This window comes from Leptonychotes weddellii, chromosome 12, assembly GCF_054177405.1.
Source record: "Leptonychotes weddellii isolate Sample4059 chromosome 12, ASM5417740v2, whole genome shotgun sequence".
Taxonomy (NCBI): Eukaryota; Metazoa; Chordata; class Mammalia; order Carnivora; family Phocidae; genus Leptonychotes; species Leptonychotes weddellii.
This window is the reverse complement of record NC_138380.1, coordinates 65,265,392-65,292,794: the sequence shown is the minus strand read 5'-3', so window position 1 is coordinate 65,292,794 and position 27,403 is coordinate 65,265,392. Positions and strand designations below refer to the sequence as shown.

The window sequence follows — 27,403 nt, the reverse complement described above, 5'->3', positions numbered from 1 at the left end:
TGCCTTTTTGTTTTGTTGATGGTTTCCTTTGCTGTGCAAAAGCTTTTTATTTGGGTGTAGTCCCAATAGTTTATTTTTGCTTTTGTTTTCCTTGCCTGAGGAGACATATGCATAAATATGTTGCTGAGGCTGATACCCAAGAGATTACTGCTTATGTTTTCTTCCAAGAGTTAATGGTTTCAGATCTCACATTTAGGTCTTTAATCTCTTTTGAGTTTATTTTTGTATATGGTGTAAGAAAGTGGCCCACTTTGATTCTTTTGCATGTAGCTGTCCAGTTGTGATGCCAAATAATCTTTCATCTCCTCTGCTACCCACCTCCCTCAAGTTCCTTACAAACTTGTTAGATTCCAAAGAAATGACTCAGAAAATACTCCCATAAAATTCAGAATATGTAGGGAACTAATACTTGGTTAACAGTAATAATATTTACTCCCAATAATACCACCATACTGATATGTGCTACATGGACAAAACTTGAAAATATTATGCTAAGTGAAAGAAGACAGTCACAAAATAAAACACATATTGTATGACTCCATTTATCTGAAATGTCCAGAATAAACAAATTTAGAGAGATAAAAAATAGATCATTGGTTGCTTAGGGCTAGGGAAGGGGGAGGACAATGGGAATTTACTGCAAATGGACAAGGTCAATTTTTAATCTTACAGATGAGAATACAAGTTCAGTGAAATTGAAATATTTACACACACAGAGCTGGTCAGGAATGATGCCCAGATATATCACTCCAAAGAAGTGCCTCTCTAAAGCCAGTGTTTTCTTAACCATGCCATGCTTGCCATCAAATAGTGTACTGGCAATAAGTTTAAGTATCACTGACATCAAATGGCCTTGAAAAAACAGGCATTTTGTTTCTATCAGTGGCAGGAGAAAGTTTTTTTGAGGCATCATTTAGGATCAAGCCCCGCATCGGGCTCCCTGCTCAGTGGGAAGCTTACTTCTCCCTCTCCCACTCCTCCTGCTTGTGTTCCTTCTTTCGCTGTCTCTCTGTCAATAAATAAAATCTTTTAAAAAAAAATACAGAAACTATAACCATTTCTTTAAACTACACTAAGTAAAAATATTCCTTTATTTAGATTTTATTACTTACATTTCATTTTTTTACACAGACATTTAGAAGTCTTTACAAACAACTTGCTAGTCATTCCAGAAAGGTATGCAGATAAAACAGGTAATTAAAAAAAAAAGAGGAAAAACACAGATATACTAAAAGAACCATATATTGTGACTCCTCCACCTATAATGCAACTAATCACTATTTAGTTGCTATATTCACCTATTTGCTGCTGTAACAAATTGTCACATATTCAGTGGCTTAAAACAACACAAATTTATTCTCTTATGGTTCTGTAGGTCAGAAGTTTGACAAGTTTCAGTGGGCTAAATTCAAGGTCCCAGCAGGGCTGTGTTCCGTTCTGGGGGCACCAGGGGGAGAATGTTTCCTTGCCTTTCCCATTTTCTTAGAGGCTACCTGCATTCCTCGGTTCATGGTCCCTTCCTCCTTCAAAGCCAGTAAATAGGGTCAAGTCCTTACATCGCATCCCTCTTCCATTTTAGGACCCATATGGTAACACTGGGCCCACACAGATAATCTGGGATAATCTCCCTGTCGTAAGGTCCTTGACTTAATTACATCTGCAAAATCCTCTTCCAGTGTAACAGAACACATTCAGATTCTGGGAATTAAGACACTGACATCTTTGGGTGGCCATTTTTCTGCCCATCATAGTTGCCATTGTCTTTAAAGAAATCAGGATATACCCACAGTAAACTGAGCCTACCTTGGAGGGAAAGAGGAACATACCAATGGTTTAAATGAAGAATGCAGAACTTGAGATGAAAAGCCCTCCTTCTTGGTTTGTCAGATTTTTACTGCCATTCTATTTTGAAGATGAACCACAATTAGATATGTGGCTGTAACAGGAAAAATCAATTGCAATTCAAGACCCCAAGAGGAAACAGAACTGTCCAAATGAGTCTGTTGATTTTTTAATCTGAACAGAAACCATAAAAACTTATTTTGTACTTTCTTTCTATATATTGTTCCACGCTGGCACTCAGGAACTACTATTCACATGACAGTCACGGCCTGTAGCATATAACCGGATGTTGTATTAATTCAAACTAGAGAAAAGGTAGCTGGCTGGGAAGACTATACTGGAACATACCAACCATGAGTTTTTACGAACCTTTAAAATAAAATATCCAAAGGATCACTATCTATGTATATATGGTTAAGAAACCAAAATTCTCCTTTTTGAAAGGCCCAAATTCAAAATGAAGTATCACTACATTGTTAAGACTGACACTTTTTAATTTCCCAGAACAATGTTCTATTCAATGTTTAACTTTTTCAACTTAGCATTGTATCTTTTTTGACTCCAAGATAAAAGAGCGATGTTTGATGTACTGAAGTTATAGCCAGCATTTACCAATTCTTTGATTCGATTTTTTAAAGTATTTATGCTTGAATCCAAAATCCGAGGATTTTCAATTATTTGTGATATGCTAAATTTTTCTTCTATGAGGCAGTCTATTTTATCATTAAACTTTTTCTCTCCCAAGAATATCACATCTGGATAGCGTAAAATAAACTTGTGTATCTCTTCTTTAGTACACCCAAGAAAAAACAGCTTCTCTTTGATATTTGTGTAGTTTCTGTTGACATAGTCATTGGAAAGGTCTAGAATTTTAGCTCCTGGACCAGAGAGCAGAACAAGCAGCTTCTCACCATTCAAGTTGAAAGTTGACTGTAAAAACTCAATGTTAGTTTTTACCCGTTTGGTACTCTGAATTAAGATGAAAGGGTTTTTTAAAATTATCTTCCTAACAAAATCTCTGGGCTTATTGTGACCCAAAGACAAACAGACTTCTTGCAAAAATTCAATCATCTGTTTATTCAGATCTAGACTGTTGGAGAAGGTACGTGGAGCATTGGTCAATAATCGACAAAGGCATTTATGGGTCAATCCAAATGAATACAGGAACTTTATATTATTCTCTAAGTTTAGGTTATTATTGGACCGAAAAAAAGATTCGGGAGAACGTTGCAAAATATTTATAATTTCAAGGTCTGATGTCATAATTCTTCTCCACAGATCCCACCGTTCTGAAAGACTTTCAGGTGTGCGTGTTATGGCTCGTGGATATCTTGATATAATGCTAGCAATCACTTCTTTGCTAGCTCCTTTGGACAGAAGGAACATCTTCAGGTCCTGCTCTTTAGTTCCCGTCCTATTAAAAACTCCAGGCTGTCGTTTTTTCGCCATGTCAATGTCTACTCCCATTGTAAGTAAGTTATTCAGTAATTCTTCATTCTCCAAAGACTCCCTGTCTGCATTACCACACTTCACTCTAAAAAGCCTAAATGAAACTGTTTTAAGGAGGATTTCTGCTGAAAATCGGATCATCCAACATCTTGAACCAAAGAGAAAGTTACTTCTCATAGACAAGAAGTTTCTTGGTGCCATAATGGTCAGGTATCCCAAACCTTTTGGAACGCTGTGTAAAACAACATACATAATATTATACAAATGCATGTGTTAAACAGCTAAAAACCATATTAAGGTCCTATAAGCATCATGGTCATTTCTGTAAGAAAATATGTATAGCTCCAGCTCTCCAGGTGCTGCAGTAACAATTCAACCACCGCACTCCCACTCTCTAGTTCACTGCTTCTGATTATCTGTGGGCCTGGGGCTGCTTCCATTCTTAATGTGAAGAAAAACATTATAAGCATCATCACTGATCCACAGCTATTCCCACCTTTATCTTGCTCTTTATATTTGGACTTGCCTATGTTTGCTACCCAAAACCAGCTGACCCTCCGTACTTCTGCTTTATCCTCCTAGTTTTCAAACCTCTGGCTTATTCCTACTAACCAATGCTTTCAATTCTACCTTGTCTTCCAACTTCCCAGATCTCTGGCCTTGCCTCTGCCTTAGCTACCAGACTACTTTGCCCCTATTCCCTTTTCCTGGTTCCTCAAACTCTAAATATAGCCTTGAAAATCAACACTTCAGACTATCTAATTTCCATCTTAAACACCTTTTTCTAGACTCATGGTTCTCTTTAAACCCATGCTATCATTAGTCTTAATTCTTAGCTTTATATAGACCTCTGGTCAACAGTTCCCAATCTCAATCTCCATGTCCTTCAGTTTACCCTATTACCCCCTGGGTTGTAACCCAGCTACTCCAAACCAATTTTTATCTTCAAAATGATCTAGTTGCGCTATTTAATCCACACAGTGGAACTGTGCTGAGAGCACATAAACAATGAAGAGTTACTTTGACCATCCTCCTCTACCCTGCCACATTATAAAAGATGAACCCAGGGCTCTCTGCATCTGTTTCACAACACATAACTTCAGGCAAGTGACTAAAACCTCAATAACTCATTTTCCTAATCATTTAGAAACGGGGCCCAAAATGTATGAATTTATATATGATAATAACCATAGGTACCTACTAAAATAAGTATCTGCATTTATAGGAAATACTTTATCAGGAAAGCAACAGAAAAATTTTCTTCTGTTATTCAATTTGTCAGATGATTTATGTTCTTTAATTGTGGTCTGAGTCATAAAACACATATATTTTTTAATTGTACTTTTTCCTCTTTAGACTATATAGCTGTGACAAACTTAGTTCTTAATTTCTAACCATGGGCTCTTATCACTTAAAGGAAGCATTTCCCTTCTCACCTCTCCAATTAAACATAAAATAGGGGCGTTTGGGTGGCTGAATCGGAGCCTGCCTCTCCCTCTGCCTGCAGCTCCCCCTGCTTGTGCTCTCTCTCTCTCTGACAAATAAATGAATAAAATCTTAAAAAATAAAAATAAAAAATAGAAATAGATGGTTCCAACTCACCACTAATATCTCTGGGCTTGAGATACTGCTTTCAAGATCGGTATCAAAGAAAGCCTCTCTGTGTGTCTGCCCTACACTATTTTTTTCTAAGATTTTATTTTTAAGTAATCTCTACACCCAACGTGGGTCTCGAACTCCCAACCTCAAGATCAAGAGTCGCACGCTCCACCGATTGAGCCAGCCACCCATCCCTTAATTACACCAATATAATAAGAATTTAAGAGTATGCTTACAGGCAGGGAACTCTCCGATATCTCAGGTAATCTACAGATCTTCAAAGAATTAAAAAAAGATTCCCAAACTATAGAATCAAATAATATTCAAACAAAAATGCAAGACACTGACAAAATAAACATCAAACAGCAGCACATTTTAGATTGCCCCATACTCTGAGTTCACTATTCTGTATTTCTCCATAATTCCACATACTACTTTTTAACTACATCTTCTTCCAAAAATGCATGAATTTAGAAACTGAAAAATAAGATCCTCATTCTAACTACAGAATGAAGGCTCTACTTGCACAGCTCAACAATCTGTTCTCTCCTCCAGGTACGCAAGGGTGACCTCTACTGGATAACGGTACATAACACTGACAGTGGTAGGTAAGACCTGTGCTTTGGGAATAGGGGTGAAAGATGATCCAATGGGATATAGGAAGCAAGCAGTGACACTAATTTGTATCTGTCTTAGCCTTTTAAAAATTCCATTTTATGTGTTTTATATGTACAATATAATAGTACTGTAAAACATGTATATAATTAGTAAGTAAATATACATTGGAGGTATATGTATAAAACCTTTTTTACTGAGAGTGTACACAATCAAAAGTCTGAAGACAACTACTCCAGACAACAAACTCTTGAGATGATTAGCACCATGACAAACAGGCTGAGCAAGCCACAGAAAGTTCAAAAGGAATTGTACTAATAACAGACTAAGAGTGAAAATATATGCCAAATTTCTTAACAAAGGAGTCATAAATCTATTAAGGTTTCTCCTGAATCTATGTCTTATGTATAATTCACTCGCTGCGGAAATATCTTCCACATGAATTAACATGTCTAAAACCAAACTGAACATCTTTCCCAGCCCCCAAACTAGCCCTCTTCTGATGAATAGAATCACTACCACTTGATCATAATAGTCACTCATGATAAAAATCTAAAAGTGATTACTTTCTTCCTCTTCCTCAACCCCAAAGTCATTACATCATGTAGATTCAGCTTCTTCAGTATCTTCGTTAGCATCTCTACTCTTTGCTGTTCTCCCTCACCCAGACTATAACAGCCACCTAACCTGCTTCTCTAACATCAGTCATGAAAAACTGCCACCATAGTATACCTATAAAACAAAGAAGTGATTACATCCCTTATTCCCTGATTAAAGACCTCTATAGCTCTCCCCTAGAAAGCAAAATCTTCACACTCACCTTCAAAACTCTCACCACACCATTCCAACTACCTTCCTAGCTATCTGCTCTATTCTACAACCTCACAACACGAGGCATTATTGCCTCTCAAACCTCAAATTCTAAACATTCCTGCCCATTTTTGTCTTCTTGCCTTTGTGGAAGCTATTCTTTCAGAAAGGCCCATCCTCCCATATCTATCCATAGTACAAGGTCTCATTCAAATACTACCTTCCCACAAATCTTTAACTTAACAAATACTGCTGAAGTGAATCATTTATCACTTATTACTAAAAAATCTAAAACCAGGGGCACGAGGGTGGCTCAGTCAGTTAAGCGTCTGCCTTCGGCTCAGGTCACAATCCCAGGGTCCTGGGATCAAGCCCTGTGTCAGGCTCCCTGCTCAGTGGGGAGTCTGCTTCTCCTTCTCCCACTGCCCCTCCCCTCTCCTCCTGCTCTCTCTCGCTTGCGGTCTGTTGATGAGCATGTGAGGAAATGCAGGAAATTCTCAAATACCACTGTTGGAAGGGAATTTGGCACCATCCACCATATCCTTTAACCAGCATTTTCACTTCTTTAAAATTATCCAAAAGAAATAAAAGGACAATACACATTTGTTATTAAAAAGGATGACTATCCTAACATTATTTGCTATAGCAGAAAAGAAACCCACCAACAGAATGATTCATAAATTGTGATACATCTATGTAATATTAATACTATACAACCTGATTTTTTTTAAAAGAGGCATATCTGGGGCACCTGGGTGGCTCAGTCGTTAAGCGTCTGCCTTTGGCTCAGGTCATGGTCCCAGGGTCCTGGGATCGAGCCCCGAATCGGGCTCCCTGCTCCGCGGGAAGCCTGCTTCTCCCTCTCCCACTCCTCCTGCTTGTGTTCCCTCTCTCGCTGTCTTTCTCTGTCAAATAAATAAATAAAATCTTTAAAAAAATAAAAATAAAAAAAAATAAAAAGAGGCATATCTAACACAATGGAAAGATATCCAAAATATTCTAAGTGGCAAACCACATAACAGTACAGATAAAATAATATCACTTATATAAGGGGGGGACATTAATATATAAAAAGAAGGTAAGGGGCGCCTGGGTGGCTCAGTTGGTTGGGCGACTGCCTTCCGCTCGGGTCATGATCCTGGAGTCCCGGGATCGAGTCCCGCATTGGGCTCCCTGCTCGGCGGGGAGTCTGCTTCTCCCTCTGACCCTCCCCCCTCTCATGCTCTCTCTATCTCATTCTCTCTCAGCTGAATAGATAAAATCTTTAAAAAAAAAAAAAAAAGAAGGTAAAAAGGCAGTAAGAGTTTTCTCTGAGAGATTAATGGGGGCCATGTACTGTTCCTGAAATACCGTGATACTATTTAATAAACATGTTATTTTGCAACCAGATAAATTAGGAACAAATTAAATTGGCTTAGGGGTACAAAAAGTACTGGGAAATATGTGACCTTTATCAATTCTTCAGTTTTCAATACAAAAAAAGTTAAGCACCTGATCAACATTCAAAACATTCCTATAACATCTAGCAAGGTAATAAGTACATAAGCAGCCTAATGCAAAAAGTATCAACTGTCTCAATCTACAAATTTCAAAAATAATATTCCCTAATTTATTTAAATCTTTCAATTCACTCTTTAATTAACCAAAACCATTATTCCAAGGACTAAATTCCAAAATTAACAAATACACTGAAAACCTCTGTACTCGTAACTTGTAAGGCCTGAGGAATAAAAGAGGATTTCCTTGTTCTCTGCTGCACAATTCGCTTGATAAAGGGACTTTTAATGGAGATGGCTAATCACTGTCCCAGGGTACTACATTCCAGTTGGTCTTCTTTTGATAAAACAAGGGAAGTTTGGAGATCTTTACAGTAATCCATTTCTTACCTAATTTGTCTTAGAGAGGATGTTGCATTTCTCCTGAAGAGCTGGAAAACAGCTGTTCCTAAAAATGGCAAAAAAAAAAAAAAAAAAGGCGGGGGGGGGTGGAGGACGAAATACTGTCAGCACTTCGTGATACAGAATAAAGAAATCGATCCCAGCTAACACTGCATAACGTCCTTGTGAAAAGCGTCACCTCTTCTGTCCTAAGCATCTCTCAGAGATACCGAGAGGAAAACTGCAAGAACACGCCCGAGTATTAATAGGAAAAGGTGGCGTAATCACGCATTGTTTGTAAAACCGGAGCTAAGTGCTTCACATATACTGTCTTACTTCAACCCCGCAACTTAAAAGGTAAGGATTATTCCTAAAATTAGAAAATCGGGAAAAAGGCAGAACTCTTTGTCACAAGTTTGTATTAGCTCACTTAAGTTAATATAGTAATTACACGGGTTCCATTCCATGGGTTCTCCCGCTCCCCCTTCCTCCCCAAAACCGACTCGCCAAGGGCTGCGCGGGAAGGGGACTCCACCATACATCAAAATCACCCAGACCCACTTCTAAAAATAAAGAGCATAAGCGCAGCCAGCCACAGACCTCAACCTGGACTGTATTAATATTCGGTAGATGGCTTTACTTCCGCCTCTACGTCCCGCCCCAGGCCGTAGAGGCGGAAATGAACAAGACTAACTTCCGGTCGCGTAGAGGTGACGTCGCCTTCTTTGCGCCCTCCCGGCGGCCGCGCGGCAGCCCTCTGCAAGCCTGACGCGAAGAGCCCAGCAGGGGGCGGCAAGAGACCGTGGTGAACTCGGGGAACAGGCGGCCTGGGGCTGGGTTTGGAGGGAGGCGGGACTATGGGCTTCCCCGAAGCCCGGGCCTGGGGCCAAGGGTGGCTGCAGAGATCGATTGCCTGCTGGCGACGTGCGGTAGGAAAGTCGCTATTATATACATGAATTTTGCAACCTGATAGGGTCATTATGCTTATTAATATGGTTAACATATGCTGGTAAACACCTTGGCGTTTGGTGTCGGAAGACGCGTGCGATCTGGGGCTCCTGAAGAGTCCCAGATTCTCTGTCTTTCCTGAGCTACCTTGGAAATCCTGGAGTGTGGCCGCTAGTCCTAATTCAGCTTCAGTATTTAGGCTAGGAAGCAGTTTTGATATACTTCGATTTAACAGCTTGCAGCACGAATTATTTATGCTGCTTCTGAAATTGTGACGAGACTAGGCTATTTAAAGTTTCAACAGAAACTTAATCTCCACAGCAGAAGCATTTTTGTCACCCTTGAAGGCGTTGTTTATTTAAATCTTCCTGGTCCTGTCATTCTCACTTGACTGGGGGTGGTAGCAATGGAGATTAAACTTCAGTTCAAAGCAATTCCGCTGAATTCTCCAAAAGAAAGATTATATCTAAATTAATGAAATAATCCTCAAACTGCCAGGTTATTTTCCAGAGGAAGTGATTTGGTCTTGAGAAAAACAAAAAGTGGGGGAGAGGGTTGATCCTGAATTCTACTGCAAGGAAGAATGTCCTGCTTTACCCTACTCCATGTAGGAGCATATGATAAATTTTTCTTTATCTCATTTCTGCACCAATTAATGTTTTATCTTCACTCTGTCCCTTAGACTAGGAGCTAGCTGGTATGTTGTCACTTTGTTTTGAATTAATTTTCTGTTTTATTGGCTTATAAGGGTAAAGATTTACCTTTGGAACTTTAAATTACCAATAATCAGCCTTTCTGGTAAGTGAAATTACTCACTGCTGTCCCTCCAGGTAAAAAGTAGTCCTGAAATGTTAGAAGTGGTCTTTATGTGAATTTCTAAAATCTATTTCTGCATGGAAGGAGCTCTTATATCTGAGTTTATATTTACTGTCATATATAAATATATAAACTGACATGCATAAATATATAAATATTATATTTATAAGCTACTTTACAATCAGTGTTAAACAATAAAATCTATTCTAGGAATCATTGAATTTCAGACTTAAGAAGACCTTTGAGATTATGAATTCCTCATTATGAATCCTCTCATTTTGCCGATGAGACATTGAAACCCTTACAATAGAAGTCAGCAAGAGAATACATGTGTTATACCTCTTTAACCAGTAAGTCTTCTATGATTTATACCACATGCACTGATATAGATTACCAAAGGTTAGTTCAGACTTACTTAGGCGACATCACTTAAGTTTGTTTTTAGTGATATGCGTAGGTAAAGGAGATTGGTTCTTTTGAAAATAAGTGCTGTATTTCCTATCCAAATTTTTCTGATTACAAATAAATTTTAAATGCATATTATAAAACACTGAGAAGAATAGCAGCAAAGGTATAATGATGGTTGGATTAGCATGGTGTATTAGCAATTTTTTTCCTTCTCCTATTTCTGCAAAGAGGTTTAATATTTAATGATTTGTGAAATGTCGTCATTACCTCCAGTAAGGCAGTGACTACTACCTCACTGTCATTAGTGGTGTATTACAGTATAACCTATATATACCTTGCCTGTATGTTATTCATTGGTTCGGTGAACATTTATTAAACACCTGTATATTCCAGACCTTGTTTTCAGCATCAGGTGGATATAATGGAAAACAAGCCAAAGCCCCTGCCCTCCTTGACCTTATTTCCCTTGATAGGTCTCACTCAGCCTGAGTGTCTGCTGTTCTGCATGCTTCCCCTCATCTGACCTCCCCAAGACCATAGCTGATCCATGCCCTACTAAGCTGATATAATTAAAAAGAAGTGTGGTTGGAAACATTGGAGGGCTGTGTGTGGTAGAAGACCAGAGGCAGGGAGTAAGCAATGATGAAGAAACAGGGAAGAAAAGGGGTAAGTAGTTGCAACATGGTGGAGGGGTGTTTTTCCTAGTGTCACTCACTTGGTCTTTGGGCTCTCTAAACAGTAGGAATTGACTGGAGGCCAAAAGAAAGTTCCAGGCAAGGCTTTTATTGGGGCTTATTCTAGAGCACAAGGGAGACAGCACAAAGAAAGGAGTTCTTCAGACTGAGTCCCCTAATATAGGCCAGGGAAAGTTTTTAAAGGGACTAAAAAGAGAAAGGAGTGATGTCGAGACATATAGAGTCAGGGATTTCTTGGTGCCTGCACACTTAAAATTTATGCTTCTTCACATGTCACAAGTCTATTTATTTAGCATGTTAAATCTCCACCCATGTGTGTAGGTTTTAGTATTATAATGAGGGGAATAGTTGGTGAAAAGTCAGGGCGGGGGGTCCACCTGGGTGCAGACTAGTTTGGTTCAGTCTTTCTTGTCTTCGTAGTTCAGTCCCTCCATGAGGTAATCATCCTGCTTCCACATTCCTGCAAGATATACTACTCAAGAGGCATAGAGTTTCAGCTGTCCAGGAAAGCTAGATTTCACGGTCAGGTTTGAGGAGACCCAAGTCCAGTCCCTGCCCTGTCTCACTAGAAGCTGTTCTAAAGTTGTCTTTCAAAGTTTTTTTATAAAGTCTAAAGTAATCCAGTTTTTAAGTTAAATTTGTTTTGTTATATATCCCTTTTACAATTTTCTTTTCTGAAACCATGGTAATATTAGATGGCATATGTGTTTTTAAATGCCTTTACTTGAGAAAAGAAAAAGTTGCCAAGTCTGTATTGGAGCATCTCCTCCCTCTTTTTTTCATCCAAAAGTCTGTTCCAGGGGAAAGTAGGGACTCTGGTGCCCTCCCTCCCCAAGTAGGACTTAAAACACTCTGGCGGTGAGATGAAAGTCAAGTCGGAGTACAGAATCTATGCTATATTCAGAAGCACCTCTGCCCTTTTATAATTAAGGTTTTTTTTTCACTATGTCAAAAGTGTCTGCCTGACCCGCTCTGCCCAGGAAGTATCCTTAGTTTTTCATGCAGATAGGCTTTTGGCACACCACAGCCCCTTGGTTGACCACTCATGTTTGAATCTCAGCAGACCCAGTTAAGGTCAGAAAGGAAGTAGCCCTCTGGTTCCCCACCCTCCACCCTCTACAGCAATACCCAGACTCCTGGACTCAATAGACAAATGCAACCCCCACCCCACAGCAACTTCCTAGACAGACCTACCAGCTTCCTACCAGTGTAGTTTGAAGTCCTCAGAGGAACATCATGTCTCTTCTCCCATTCTCTTGCTTGAGGTTATCTTGTGTGCTTATGAAAACACATGGAAAGGCTACAAATTGCTTACTGCTGAGTAAAACAGTAGATAAAGTTACCCTGATAATCACAGGTTAACACTCTTTCTGTTTGCAAACAACCAAAAAAAAACCCCAACAAACAACTTAGCTTAATTTCCCCCCTTTTCAAAAACAATTGCTTTTTAACAACCTTGAATTTCTTTTGAAATCTAAAGATTTGACTAGTGGCAACTTTTTTTCTCTGAAATATGCCTGACTGGGGTCTAGAGAGATCCTTGAGTCAGCCCTCCCACTCCCACACTCATTACCACAAGGGCTGCGGCAAGGAACTGAGTATACTTAGTCTGGCAAATTTGCTGATTCCAGACCTGATATGATCCCAGATTCCCACAGTAGTTAGACTGCCACCAACAGCATGACAGAGTTGGCTGAGAGAAACACAATAATCATTTGAGATCCCATTCAGCCTGGTGAGTTTAAGTACCTTTTGGGTTGTTTGATCCTATAGTACCATGCTTTCAATTACTGTGAAGCCATTCTTTTTTTTTTTTTTTAAAGATTTTATTTATTTATTTGAGAGAGAGAATGAGATAGAGAGCATGAGAGGGGGGAGGGTCAGAGAGAGAAGCAGACTCCCTGCCAAGCAGGGAGCCCGACGTGGGACTCGATCCCGGGACTCCAGGATCATGACCTGAGCCGAAGGTAGTCGCTTAACCAACTGAGCCACCCAGGCACCCCTGTGAAGCCATTCTTAATCACTGGTAGAAAAAAGTGGGGCACCTGGGTGGCTCAGTCGTTAAGCGTCTGCCTTCGGCTTGGGTCATGATCTCAGGGTCCTGGGATCGAGCCCCGCATCGGGACCCCTGCTCCGCGGGAAGCCTGCTTCTCCCTCTCCTACTCCCCCTACTTGTGTTCCCTCTCTCGCTATCTCTCTGTCAAATAAATAAATAAATAAATAATCTTTAAAAAAAAAAAAGAAAAAAGTGATCTTACCACAAAGCAGAGGAGCAAATATTCACGAAATAGAATAAAATCTTCCTTGTCCAAAACTATCTCCCTTCCTAATTACAGTATTTCTTCAAATTCCACCCTTAGAACTTTAGTCCTTGGTGTTTATAGCATGGTGGTTTTAAATCCTAAACATATTTGAAAGGGGAGAAAAATTAAGCCAACAGCCAACAAACTTTTTCTATAAAGGGCCAGAGGGTATGTAGTCCACAAAGCCTAAAGTATTTACTATCTCTTTTGCACATTCTTCTTTTTTCTTTCTTTCTTTTTTCACAATCCTTTAAAAATGTAAAGACTGTTAGCTCATAGAGCACCTGGCCGCTGGTCATAGTCTGCGGACACCTGAATTAAACTACAGTGAGCTACTGTATACCTGTAACCTAGTTTCTTGACTTAAAGCATCCAAAGAATAGGCATTTTGAGGAAAAGGACATAAAAGAGAAAAATGTTAATAATATCTGAAAAATGGGCGCCTGGGTGGCTCAGTCGTTAAGCGTCTGCCTTCGGCTCAGGTCATGATCCCAGAGTCCTGGGATCGAGTCCCACATCGGGCTCCCTGCTCGACGGGAAGCCTGCTTCTCCCTCTCCCACTCCCCCCGCTTGTGTTCCTGCTCTCGCTATCTCTCTCTCTGTCAAATAAATAAATAAAATCTTTAAAAAAAAATAATAATAATATCTGAAAACATCATATAACACTATCTGGCAGGTACTGGTCTAATCAAGTCACCTGTATTAATCCATTTACGTCTATGATGGAAATAATATGATCTCCATTTTATGAATGACGAAACTGAAATAGAGGCTAAGTAACCTGCCCAAGCTCACACAGCTAATAAGTAACTGGAACCTAAGAAGTCCAACTCTAGAGTGTGTGATCATAACTGTGATGCTATGCTGACACTCAGAAAATAGTACTTTAATTCACTGTAGAAACTATAAAAATAGAAATATTTTTCTGTAGAAATTAGAAAAAGAGGGCAAACAAATTCACCCATAATTCCATCACTAGAAATAATCACTATTTACATTTTGTTTATATTCTTCCAGAATATTCCTATACATAAAATTCTTTCCTTTTTTCAACCTATGAGGTAGGTATAATTTTACAGATGAGGAAACTGAGGCTTAGAAGGGTTAAGTGACTTTTTCAGGAACATAAAGCTGACATGTGTGTGGAACCAGGATTTCAACCCAGGTTGTTGCGTCCAGAGCCTGTGTTCTTAACCCCCGGCCTATACTGTACTTGAGTTTATACTTACTCTTTCTCACTTTTCTCCCCACCTCCACTCATGTGCTCGCTTTCTCTCTCAAACAAATAAATAAAATCTTAAAAAAAGAATGAAGAAAGGTAAGTTGGGCAGACAAAAACATCTCTGTCTACTACTACAGTTGGTGAGCCAGCATTGGAGGTGAGATCTCCCAGTCCAATCCTCTTGTCATTCCTCTGTTTATTCATTTAGCACATATTTACTGAGCACTCTATCAGGATTGTATTTAGCTGCACATAACAGTGGTAGTTTACATAGCAAAATGTCTAGAGATGGAAGTGGGTTTTTGGCATCGTTTTCTAATACCAGGTAGTCTCACAGTTTCCTAAGCACAGCACTGCACTTCTTTGCCTCCGATCCTTTGTTCACTCCTCTGCTCACCATATCCACTTGTTAGGCACTCTTAGTCTCGGTTTGTTAGGGCTGTTATAACATAAATGCCATAGGCTAAGTTGTTTAAACAACAGACATTTATTTGTCACAGTTCTGGAAACTGGGGAGTCCAGATCAAGGTGGCAACAGATTTGGTGTTCAGTGAAGTCCCACTTCCTGGTAGTTGACTGTCTTCTCAATGTGTCCTCACATAGCAGAAATGAGTAGGAGAGCTCTTTGTGGTTTCTTTCATGAGGGCATTAATCCCCTTAACAAGGGCTTCAGCCCCATAACCTCATTACCTCCCAAGGCCCCTTGCCTAATATCATCACATTGGATGTTAGGATTTCAATGTATACATTTTGGGGAAAACACATTCAGTCCATAAGAGTCTCTTAACCTAGAAAGTGTGATACCATCTCTCCCTGAAGCTTTTCCAAACCCCCATTTGGAGTAAATCTCTCCCATTTCCATATCTCTGTAGCACTTTTGCAATCAGTATAACACCAAATTTATTCTACCTTGTGTTTAAATTAATATGGTGCATACATATCAATCTCTGCATGATACCGTGATTTCTTAAGGGCACAGACTGAGTCTCATTCTTCTTTGTGGAACCCAGATGCCAACTGTTCTCCCATCCTCCGACTGCACCATATACATCCTCCCTGCTAGACCCAGAACCACTTTGAGTTCTGCCAAAGTAAACCGTACCACCTGAAAACATTAGTGAGCAAAGTGGACTTCACTGCAGGTTTTGTCATGGAGATGACCTACCACACTACACAGAAAAACAACTCTCAGATCCTTTGTTGGACCCACTGGCTCACATTTTCTTCCTTTTGGCCTGTCGTTCTGACTTCAAACTCCTCTCCGCATTATTTGACCTAAATTCAGAGGTGCTTCAGCCCTAACTCCCATTGGCACACCCAAACCCAGCATGAAGCTCAGCAAAATAAAGTCCCATGTAGGTAGCAGGTCCCACTCTTCTCCCTAGTGGGGGTTCAAAACAGCAGATAATATTAAATAAAGCTAATAATATTTAGTGAGTATTTATTTTGCATAAAGTACTGTCATCCCTGCAAGGCATATTTTATTATTCCCATTTTACAGTTGAGAAAAAGGAGGGATGAAGAGGTTAAACAAATAAATAAATATCACACAGCCAAAAAGTAGGAACCAGAAATCCAACCCAGGCACTTTGAATCCAGAGCCTGGGCCCTTAATAATTAACCTCCACTAATTTTTATAACACCTAATACCATGCCTTTACTAATAAGTACATCAAAGTGTTGGTTGGATTAAATTTACTTGTATTTCTAAGATCATCAGAAATATGCAGTTTCTTATGTTTCTTTCTTCCCAGTTGCAAGCATTTATTTTTGTTTATGAAATACCAAATATCCATTATAAGAAAAAACACATTATGTTAAATTAAAGCAAAAATTATGAGTATATTGCAACTTTTGCTAGTTTTATTTTTCTCAGCTTTATTGAGGTATAATTGGCAAATAAAAGTTGTATAATATTTAAGTTGTACAACATGATGATTGATATACCTATATATTGTGAAATGATTACCACAAATCCTTACAAACAGATTAACACATCCATCATCTCACATAGTTACCATTATTTTATGGTGTGCTAAGAATACTTAAGATCTATTCTCCACAAATTTCAGATATACAATACAGGATTATTAACTATAGTCACTGTGCTGTACATTCATCCTTATGGATATCTAAAGCTTTCTGTTTGTACTGGTATTAAGTGAATGAATGAACTGACTAATTTACTGACTATGCAACTCAGCTTCCTCATCTGAAAATTTGTTCATTCAGTTGGTCATTTAATATTTATCCATCTACCCTGTGGGCACTAGAGAAACAATGAAGCATAAGAAACACTCCTTGCGGGCGCCTGGGTGGCTCAGTCGGTTAAGCGACTGCCTTCGGCTCAGGTCATGATCCTGGAGTCCCAGGATCGAGTCCCGCATCGGGCTTCCTGCTCGGCAGGGAGTCTGCTTCGTCCTCTGACCCTATCCCCTCTCAGGTTTTCTCTCTCTCTCATTCTCTCTCTCTCAAATAAATAAATAAAATCTTTAAAAAAAAAGAAAAAAGAAACACTCCTTGCCTTTAACAGGTCTGTGGAGATATTCACAGTCCAAAAGAAAAGTGTTAAACCAGATAATATCGAAGGTCCCTTCCAGCTCTAAAATTCTGTAATTCTGTTGAGTGGGAGGTTTGCTCTCCTTGTACAGAGGTGGTGGATGACTGTCGTTGTGTAGACACTGGGAAGAAGAGATGGAGATGGGGCTGCTTGTCAAATGATTACTGAGGAGAGAATTTCAGGCTGCCCCTGAACCAAATAACAAGGAACAGGAAGCCTTGCCTACTGCCCTCCAGCCTTCCTCACTGCACTCCTAACTCCACTCTCTGCTCAGATGGCTGGTGTCCCTCTGCTGCCCTCTGAGTCCTCCAGATCCCATTTTGACACTAGGTTAGCCGACTGACCATGCGTGTTCCCTACTCAGAGCTGCCAGTAGAGCTTCCCTCTTCACTTTTTCCCAGCAGCGGGACACTTGATCCTTTCACTCTGTCACTGTCATATCCTGCTGTTCTCAGGCCTAGCTGCACATCACCCAGGGAGCTTTTTACACACACTGAAGCCCAACTCTCCACCTCTAGGGATTCTGATTTAATTGGTTTGACATGAGGCCCAGATACTGGTCTAGTTTTTTGTTTTTGTTTTTTAAATCCTCAGCAGATGAGGGATGCCTGGGTGGTTCAGGTCATGATCCTAGGGTCCTGGGATCGAGTTCCACATCAGGCTCCTTTCTCAGCGGGGAGCCTAATTCGTCCTCTGCCTGCCACTCCCTCTGCTTATGCTCTCCCTCTCTCTCTGACAAATAAATTATAAAATCTTTTTTAAAAAAATCCTCGGCAGATGATTCTAATGTATAGCCAGAATTGAGAACTACTATACTTCAGACACTGGAGTTGCTTAATTTTCCCTTGCTGGTTAAGGCCCCACTCTGGATTCTGTTCCCAGCCAGGGAAAATTCAAGGCTAGCAGCTCAGCAGCTCAGCAGCTCAGCAGCTCAGGGCTTAATCCCACTGTGGCCTGGACTCCCAGTTCCAGCAATTAAAGGCTGTTGTTATTCCGTGTGATTAAGCTCCTACCCCAAAGGAACATGGAGAGTAAAAGAAGGCGAAACAGTTGCTGGGGAGGCAAAACAGCAGGTGTTTACTCTGATGCCCTCCCACTTCCTTCTGTCCTTCCCGCCATTCCCTGCTCAAACCTCGGTAACAAAGTTGTCCTGAGTAAAGAGTGTCTCTTTGGTGATGGGCATGGATAGGAAATTAATTATCTGACCTAACATCTCTCAGCCATATGTATGTCAAACCAGATGTTTCTCTTTATTTGACTACATGCACCTCTATTGGTGATACCTTAGTTTCCCAGAGACATTTCATCTTTAACCTCCTTTCCTTTCTTCTCCCTCTTTGAACTTGTATTTAGCTAATTCCAGAGTCTTCTCTCTCTTGATCCATTTTTACAAACCTCCCTCACTATGACTGTGATCACACCTAAGCATAAGACTAATACCAGAGTAGGGTGCCTGGGTGGCTCAAATAGTTAAGTGTCTGCCTTCAGCTCAGGTCATGACCTCAGGGTCCTGGGATCGGATGCTGGGATCGGGTCCTGGGATTGGGTCCTGGGATTGGGTCCGCATCAGGCTGCCAGCTCAGCAGGGAGTCTGCTTCTCCCTCTCCCTCTGCTCCTCCCCCTGCTCATGCTCTCTCTCTCTGTATCTCTCTGTCTCAAATGAATAATTAAATCTTAAAAAAAAAAAAAAGACTAATACCAGAATAAAGGGAAGTGACATTTTTTAAAGTGTAGTTTTGGTGTGAAAAGGGAAACAACCTTTAGAGTCCATGAAAGTGCTAAAAAAACTCGTCACAATTCCCATAAAAATCTATATTTTCTTTGTTGTCCTCTAATAAAACCTTTCAGTCAAAAACCAACATTTAACATAAATTTTTTTTTTTTTGAGAGAGAGAGGTGGGGGAAGGGCAGAGGGAGAAGGAGAGAGAGAATCTTAAGCAGGTTCCATGCCCAGCATGGAATCTGATGTGGGGCTCAATCTCATGACCCTGAGCCAAAATCAAGAATCAGACGCTTAACTAACTGAGCCACCCAGGCACCCCATCATAAGTATTTTTTTCATCAGTTTGTTGTTTTCTGCTTTGATACTTGTTTTACAATGGTTTTGGTTTTTACTGTTTTTTTTTTTTCTACTACTATTTCTTATAACACTTCATTTTGTGGATTACAGTAGTCCCCCCTTATCCTCAGGGGATATGTTCCAACACCTCCAGTGGATGCCTGCAACCATGGATAGCCCTGAACCCTATATGTACTATTGTTTTTTCCTATACATACTTACCTATGATAAAGTTTAATTTATAAATTAGGCACAGTAAGAGAGTAACAACAATTGGGCGCCTGGGTGGCTCAGTCGTTAAGCGTCCGCCTTTGGCTCAGGTCATGATCCCAGTGTCCTGGGATCGAGGCCCACATTGGGCTCCTTGCTCAGTGGGGAGTCCAGTTCTCCCTCTCCATCTGTCCCTGCTTGTGTCCCCTCTCTCGCTGTGTCTCTCTCTGTCGAATAAATAAATAAAATCTTTAAAAAAAACAATAACTAATAATAAAAGCAGTTATGACATATACTATAACAAAAGTTATGTAAATGTGGTCTCTCTCTCAAAATATCTTACTGTACTGTACTCACCCTTCTTCTTGTGATGATGTGAGATGATAAAATGCGTACATGATGAGAAGTGAGGGGAATGACGTAGGCATCGTGACATAGTGTTTGGCTACTGTTGACTTCCTGCTGATTCGTCAGGAGGAGGATCATCTGCCTCTGGACTGTGGTTGACCGCAGGAAATTGAAACCACAGAAAGTGAAACCACAGGTAAGGGGGGCCTACTGTATTCTTAGAAGATTAGCACCACCTATAACGTTGTCTTAGTTGAAAATTCCACTTGAGTACCAAAGTTTTGGAACCCAACTCATCTGTAAATTGAGGACTGCATGAATATACCTAGGCACTCCCTTAACTAAGAGGTCTGCTTTTCCAACGTCACGGGGGCTGTTCTTAAGATTTCAGGAGAGGAATGAATATGAAGGCAGATTTTAATGACATCCGTTTCTTTTGATAACATTGATGACTTCCCAGCCATCAGTGAGACGGCAGGAGTTACTCTCTTCTTTGGCCCTGGAGAATCTGCTATACATATGATTTTCCCAATGTCGAGGACAGTATCATGACACAGTACCCCTTACCCACTTAATTATTCTGACAATCTGAAGAAGCAATTCTTATCATAATGTCTACACCTATTCTCAGAAAAGTGCTTTTTCAAATCAAACATTTGTCTAATTAAACATACGTTCTAAAATATATTCATTTTTCTTGACATTAAATATAAATCTTAGTTTGATTGTTCTCTGTTTTGACCAGGAACTGTGATTCTCTGTGAACATTAGCAAAAGACAAAAAGAAAAAAGAATTTTTAAATGTTTTAAAGCACATAAAACATTTTTTTCTATTATATAATGAAGTATGTGTTCTGTATTGCTCAAGAGTATCACAATCATGATTTATGATCTTGGTGTATTTTTAATACATATTTAAATTAGTCATTATGAATCAAATATCCTAAGATCATTTAATTAATTACCTGTATTATCTAACCCCTACTTAAATTTCTTTTCTAGACATATTACTCCTACAGACTAAATTATTCATCTCACCAAACTTTCTAAGCTGACAAAGCTAGCTGAAGTGCTATTGTGAAAGCAAGTCTCAGCTCAACAAATACTTTTTCTTTTATTAAAAGATAAGGGTAAAGAACTATTATGTCTAAAAATAGATACTTGGAGCTTAAAATCTGTCAGACCATATGTTGTACAACTCCAAGATCCAGGAAACAAAGACATCTTTCTCCTGGGGGTATGTATTGTTATTCATTCTAGGGGATCAAGTACCAGTCCATATGTATGACTATACAGTCATTTAAACATCGTTAGAAGAGAAACCAATTATGAATTCCTGGGGATAGTAAAGGGAAAATATGAGTCAGTTCGCACTGATCTGATCTGTATGTATTTGTCCTTGTGTTATGAGAATGCATGTGACAGTGTGGTTTTTTTCCCCCCAATGTCCTTGAGATTTCTTTTAAGGAAATTACTTTTCTTGTTTCTCTCTGGCAGTCAATGGAATGACCACAAAATATAAGATCTGAGACAATCTTTACCTATAAGCAAGATAGCATTTTATAAACTGTTAGACAATCTTTATAATTCTTTTTCTGTATTTAAATTTTAACCTTTTTTTCCTTGTGGATATGTTATTTTATTGTTTTAAGGTTTAAAAACTCCTTTTAAAATTGAAGTAAGTCTTCAAACCTACTGCCACTAATGTCTAAATATGTTCTACATATGTGGTACACATTCTGTAACATTGAATATATTTTATATGGTGCAAACTCAACCATCTTCAGAGATTCAGTTATAGTCTGATGCTAGAATATCATTCTGTGACTGTGTACATTAGTACACTGAAGCAATTTGGCAGTTACTAAGTTCGGACCACAAACAATTCCAACCTCCAGCGGGGATTCTTCTCTGCCTTTATAACTATCAGGTCTCCACTTCTCTTTAGATTGCAGAGACCCAGCTACATTGGCATATTTATAAAGCCATACACTTTTAAAATGTTAAGGGTAAGAGGTTCAACCGCTCTCTAATTACTTGGCAATGATTGCACAGGCTAGTTTTAAAGGTAGAAATGGGGCGCCTGGGTGGCTCAGTTGGTTGAGCGACTGCCTTCGGCTCAGGTCATGATCCTGGAGTCCCGGGATCGAGTCCCGCATCGGGCTCCCTGCTCGGCAGGGAGCCTGCTTCTGCCTCTGACCCTCCCCCCTCTCATGTGCTCTCTCTCATTCTCTCTCAAATAAATAAATAAAATCTTTAAAATAAATAAATAAATAAAGGTAGAAATGTCTGTTCTTTGTCAACTAACAAAAGACCTTCAGTTCTCTTCAAGTGATGGAAGGGGAAAGAGGAAATGAAAAGTAATATCAGACAGTGTATTTCTTCTGGGACATGAGGCTATATTTCTTTTAGTTTTTAGAAATATTTGTGTGTACATGTATGTATATGTAAAGAAAAGTGTACACACATGATATAAAGATACAAAAGAATACTCAATATAAACCTAAATCTCTCCTTTTCCTTAGTTACCCAGTTCCCCTCTCTGGAGGCAAACATTGTACCCAATCTCTTGGAGATTCTTCCAACAATAATTCATGCATTTGCCAACATACATGTATAAGTTCCCTCTCTCTCTTCCTCTTCCTTCACTCTAAAGGTAGTATACCATATACTTTTCTCTGTTCCTTGAGTTTTCATTCTTAAAGATTGTTCAGGGGCACCTGGGTGGCTCAGTCAGTTAAGCATCCAAGTCTTGGTTTCGGCTCAGGTCATGATCTCGGGGTCGTGAGATTGTACCCTGCCTCAGGCTCCATGCTCAGGGCAGAGTCTGCTTGAGATTCTCTCCCTTTTTCTTTCTCTCCCCCTCTGCCCCTCTCCCCACTCAGGTGCATTCTGTCTCTCTCTCTCTCTCTCAAATAAATAAAATCTTAAAAAAAAATAGATTGTTCAAAATCAGTATATATAAAAGTCATTATTTTTATACTGTCTGTATAGTAATCCACTGTACAAACACACCATAATTCAACTAAACAGTCCTTAATAACATTTACTGTTTCCCATCATTTACTATTACAAATAGGCTGCAAAAAAAAATTTCATTTGCATATATTTTGTGTTGTACATAGGCAAGATTATAGAATAAAAACCTAGGAGTTTAAATTATTGGGTCAAAGAGTATGAGCGTTTTTAATTTTGACAAATAGAACCAAGTTGCCCTCCATGTACATTGTACCAATTTTCACTCCTAACAGCAATATATGAGAAGGAAGCAATGTTTTTGACTAGGACCCACTTCATATTTATACTCCAAAAGAAATAAAAGCATCAATATATTTTTTTACATGTTATAAATGTCAGGAAACTCTAGCATTTGGGAAATAATAAAATACAAAGTAAGAGATAGCAAGCTGACAGAATATAGTAACCATTTCATACTTTGTTGATAAGCAGGAAGACTACCATCATGTTACAAGAGAGAATTTTGAATTATATTTTCCAAAACCATGAAAACTGTTAAATCTTCGTATTTCTAATGATAATGCTATTATTAAAAGTAATAGAGTTATTGCCCATAATAATGATAACAAAAGAGGAAATATTGTATGGAATATATAAAACTGTCATGATATATAACACAAATAGACAATTGGACTGTGACTTTTTAAAAATCTGTATTGTAATAATAGGTATCACAATGTTCTAAGACACAAATTAGCCCTCAAATTTACTAACAGTTATTCTGGAAGTACATCTTAAAATAATTTGGGGGGAAAAAAAGCCCTTGTTAGATATATTTAGTTGTGCTATAAAACTTCTTGACCAAAAGACCAGATACTGTATTATTCATAAAGTGAAAAAAGTTTTATAAACTTATAAAAATAGTAGAAATGGTACAGAAAAATCTAAGTGCATAGTTTTGGAGGTAAGAGCCTTATGGAATATGAATATAAAAACTCTTCTCCCTTGGTAAGGTTCCTATGAGTACCAGGTAATTGTTCCATAAGAAAGAGACTAAGTATGCATTGGCACCAGCTCAGATTGTCACTTCTAAATTTTTGTGATGTAAATAGGTAAAAATGTATTTTTATGAAGAATTGATGAATTATGATTAGAGCAATCTGTCCTATAAAATTTCATAGCAATAATATGAATTATAATTTAAAAAATTAAAAAATTCAAGTCACCTTTATTAAGAAAAGAGTCTCAAGAATTCTCAACCATCTTTTTGTCATCCAAAGTTTATTTTGTCATTCAAAATTCATGCTTAACTGAAAGTTAATACCACTGCGTGTATTTTTCTGATAATATTACAGGGATTGGGCCAGATAGTTCAGTGGGCAACCTCATTGTTGAAAATACCACTGCATGTATTTTTCTGATAATATTACAGGGATTGGGCCAGATAGTTCAGTGGGCAACCTCATGTTGAAACCTCATTATAGAAGTAGCTGAACAAGCAGTTTTAAAGACAAAATTCGACACAGCTGGTTATCCCATTTAAATTGTGTCTAAAAAATACCAAAGAAAACAATTTGGTCAAACAACTAGCCAAGTCAATGAAACATAAAATCAGTCAAACCTGTCTTTTGGCATCAAGTAAGGAACAAACTGTCACTTCACTGGATATTTCATATTTCACCCAAATGTTGTAATTGTAGCTCTATCCTCAGATGACAGTGAAAACAAGGTGGCAAAAACACTTCTTCACAAGAGTCCTTTAAAATTAACCTAATTATGTAACTCTGTCATGTATTTCAACACAACATATTAGTCACCACTTAGGACTACAACTAGGATGCACATCACATGACAATGAAGTAGCACTGCTCTTTAATAAGAAGAATGGGCAGAAATGTACTGGGGAGCCTGGGTGGCTCAGTCAGTTAAGAGTCTGCCTTCGGCTCAGGTCATGATCCCGGGGTCCTGGGATCGAGCCCCACGTCGGGCTCCCTGCTCGGCGGGAAGCCTGCTTCTCCCTCTCCCACTCCCCCTGCTTGTGTTCCCTCTCTCACAGTCTCCTCTGTCAAATAAATAAATAAATAAAAATCTTTTAAAAAGAAAGAATGGGCAAAAGTGTACTAAAATGATTGTATTTAACACTAATATTAAATCTTCTGTCCTGATTCTCTCACAATTGCCTTTTCATCATCAGCACTGTTACTGTCACCATTTCTAGCATCAGCATCATTGTGATACTAAAACATTAAGTAGTTTTAAGTATAAAGGGTCAATTCTTTATACTATTGTCTTTTTGGCACTGATTTCACTTCTGCAACTATTTGACGTTGGCCATCTTAGGCCTGGAATTTCACACACTAGTAGTATCTTCTCTTGAGAAGATACCATTTCATGCAATTCAGAAGTATAAAGAGAATGGATTTGTTATCTCTTCAGATAAACAAGTCTGCTCATACAAATGTAGGAGTCAACCTCAGGATTTCTAGAATAATGTATTTTACATGTTCCCCAGATGCTGATACCATGGTGACAGGCTAACTGGTAACATTCCGGACTGCTTTATTTTAACAGCTGGTTACATTATTTCTTAAAGCAGAAAAATGATTTTAAAAAATGAATGATGAAAATATAATGTTTCTCAAGTCATTGCCCCTTTTTCTGTGTATCTATGATGCTGTCCCAGCTAACCACAAGATCTAGACTTAATTAATATCCAATGAATTTCTCATGTGCAATTTCTGCTGTTTTCTTCATCTTTATGTTAGTCTTTTGAAAGTCATTGAATTCATTAAGAAACAGGACATTAGGCACCTTGACAACCAGTATCTGCAGAGCCAACCAAAAATCATCCATTGATTGGATTGGACTGGATTGGATTCAGTTATTAAAATATCCAGAAAAAAACAGGATGAATTATTTCTTTTTAAATTATGTTTGTTTTTGAAACAAAGATTACCAAATGAAGAAATTAGCCAGACATGTAATTACTTTTTTTCACACTTTGCAAAAAGATTCTAAGATAAGATCATAATGATTTATTTTCTATAAAATAGATATACGTAATGAATGCTTTACAAATGAGGAAATTGTGGCTCAGAAGAGTTAGATAACTTGTCTACAGTTACACAGTTAGTAAGGTTATGTCAGAGCTGAACTTGAAACCAGATCTATCAACTCTAAATCCCATGCTCACTTATTTTGTAAGTGAAAGCAAAGATGTTTCATAGATATTCATCTCCAGAGAACAGAGCCAGAGGAAATTAATTTAAATCATAACAGGAAGTATTGAAGTTAGTTATAGAGAAAGGTATTTTATTTTATTTTTTTTTAAAGATTTTATTTATTTATTTGACAGAGAGACAGCGAGAGCAGGAACACAAGCAGGGGGAGTGGGAGAGGGAGAAGCAGGCTTCCCGCCGAGCAGGGAGCCCGATGCGGGGCTCGATCCCAGGAACCTGGGATCGTGACCTGAGCCGAAGGCAGACCCTTAACGACTGAGCCACCCAGGCGCCCTAGAGAAAGGTATTTTAATAATGAGGATGGGATGGGGAAAGGAGCATCTAGGGGGTTACTACTATAGCATTGCTAGTGTTCCAGTTCTTATATTGAGTGGTGGGTTGACTGTTGCTCATTATATCACCACATTATATCTCTTATGCATGTGTTACTATTTTCAGTATGTATTAAAATATGTAATAAAAACATTTTAAAAGAAAATTTTAAAACATATGAGTTATTGAGGGATGTTGTGAAATTTTTGTCTAAGTATCTTAAAAAATAAAAACAGTTTCCCCCTGGGTAAACTCAATGTAATTAATGAGTGGGTTCCATGCAGCCCCCCATGGTGCACAAAGTTCTGATCAAATACTTATCATTACTGTTTCGTTGCTATTTCTGTGTCAGAACTCAAATAACTCCACTTGGTATTAGAGAAAATCTGCTCCTAAAATAAGATTAGAACAAAATCCCAAGAGGATTAATTCTTCTAGGAAGGTCATTCTGATTTAAGTGGACAATTTTGAATTTGAAATTTAGTACTTGGGTAACTCCTATTAAAACCAACATGCACCTTTCCTTTATATTAAGATACTAGATTGGGTTTTTAAAATAACAAATCACTGTAACATCATCACATTAAATTCTAGAACTCTGGGGATAAAGAGATCTTCTAGAATTTCTCAGTGACTGCCCTGGTCGAGTACTTGCATACTTGCATACATTATGCTAGGCAATCTGTGGGCTCTTTCAAAGTAGAATGTCATGCTCTTTCTTTCTGAGAATCAGTTCTCTTGTATCTTTTTTTTTCATATCTATCTCCTCCATTTTCTCTGTTATCACTTTCTAAAATTCCTACTAGTTGGATGTTAGACCTCTTATTTTATTTTTTCTCATGTATCTCCTTCTCTGACTTGTTTTCTGAGAAATTTTCTAAAGATCAGTTTCCAACTCTTCTATTGAAAATTTCATTTTCACCATTCTTTTTATTTTCCAAGAGCTTATTCTTAGTCACTAAATATTACTTTTTTATAGCCTTCTATTTTTGCCTCATGTACACAAATAATACCGTCTATCTCTGGGGATATTCATTACATGTGCTTAAAAATTTTTTCCCCTCTGTATACTATCTCTTAAAATTTTTTTTTCACTCTCTATACTCTTGCTGTTTTCTCTAAGTTCCTTGTTT

At 38.6% G+C, this 27,403-nt stretch overlaps 2 protein-coding genes across 4 annotated transcripts in view; one reads left to right on the top strand and one right to left on the bottom strand.

Annotated features, from left to right (window-relative positions):
* Positions 1 to 526: 526 nt before the first annotated feature.
* On the bottom strand, positions 527 to 8,871 carry MTERF1 (mitochondrial transcription termination factor 1). 3 transcript variants are annotated; one of them, XM_081800573.1, is made up of 4 exons: positions 8,793 to 8,871; positions 8,202 to 8,259; positions 7,033 to 7,220; positions 527 to 3,523 (listed from the first exon to the last, which is right to left on the bottom strand). In XM_081800573.1, exons 3-4 carry the CDS (start codon positions 7,053 to 7,055, stop codon positions 2,356 to 2,358), a joined length of 1,191 nt encoding a protein of 396 aa, XP_081656699.1. In that variant the 5' UTR covers positions 7,056 to 7,220; positions 8,202 to 8,259; positions 8,793 to 8,871; the 3' UTR covers positions 527 to 2,355. The 3 variants fall into 3 exon arrangements, with proteins under 3 accessions (XP_081656699.1, XP_081656700.1, XP_006732731.1); XM_081800574.1 differs by having other exon boundaries at positions 7,067 to 7,220; XM_006732668.3 differs by lacking the exon at positions 7,033 to 7,220.
* A 1,310-nt stretch (positions 8,872 to 10,181) lies between these two features.
* The window catches only part of AKAP9 (A-kinase anchoring protein 9), a 190,330-nt gene continuing 173,108 nt past the window's right edge, over positions 10,182 to 27,403 (top strand). Inside the window, exon 1 of the mRNA XM_081799698.1 lies at positions 10,182 to 10,306. Within this exon, the coding sequence (XP_081655824.1) occupies positions 10,285 to 10,306 (22 nt within the window). The 5' untranslated portion in view covers positions 10,182 to 10,284. The remainder of the gene's footprint in view (positions 10,307 to 27,403) is intronic.

Coding starts and splice junctions, on each gene's coding strand:
- MTERF1 (XM_081800573.1), bottom strand. CDS start 7,055: ATGCCTCTTTTAAAAAAAATCAG. Junction 3,524..7,032: donor CCTCTTTTAAAAAAAATCAG/GTTGTATAGTAT, acceptor TGTTTTACACAG/CGTTCCAAAAGGTTTGGGAT.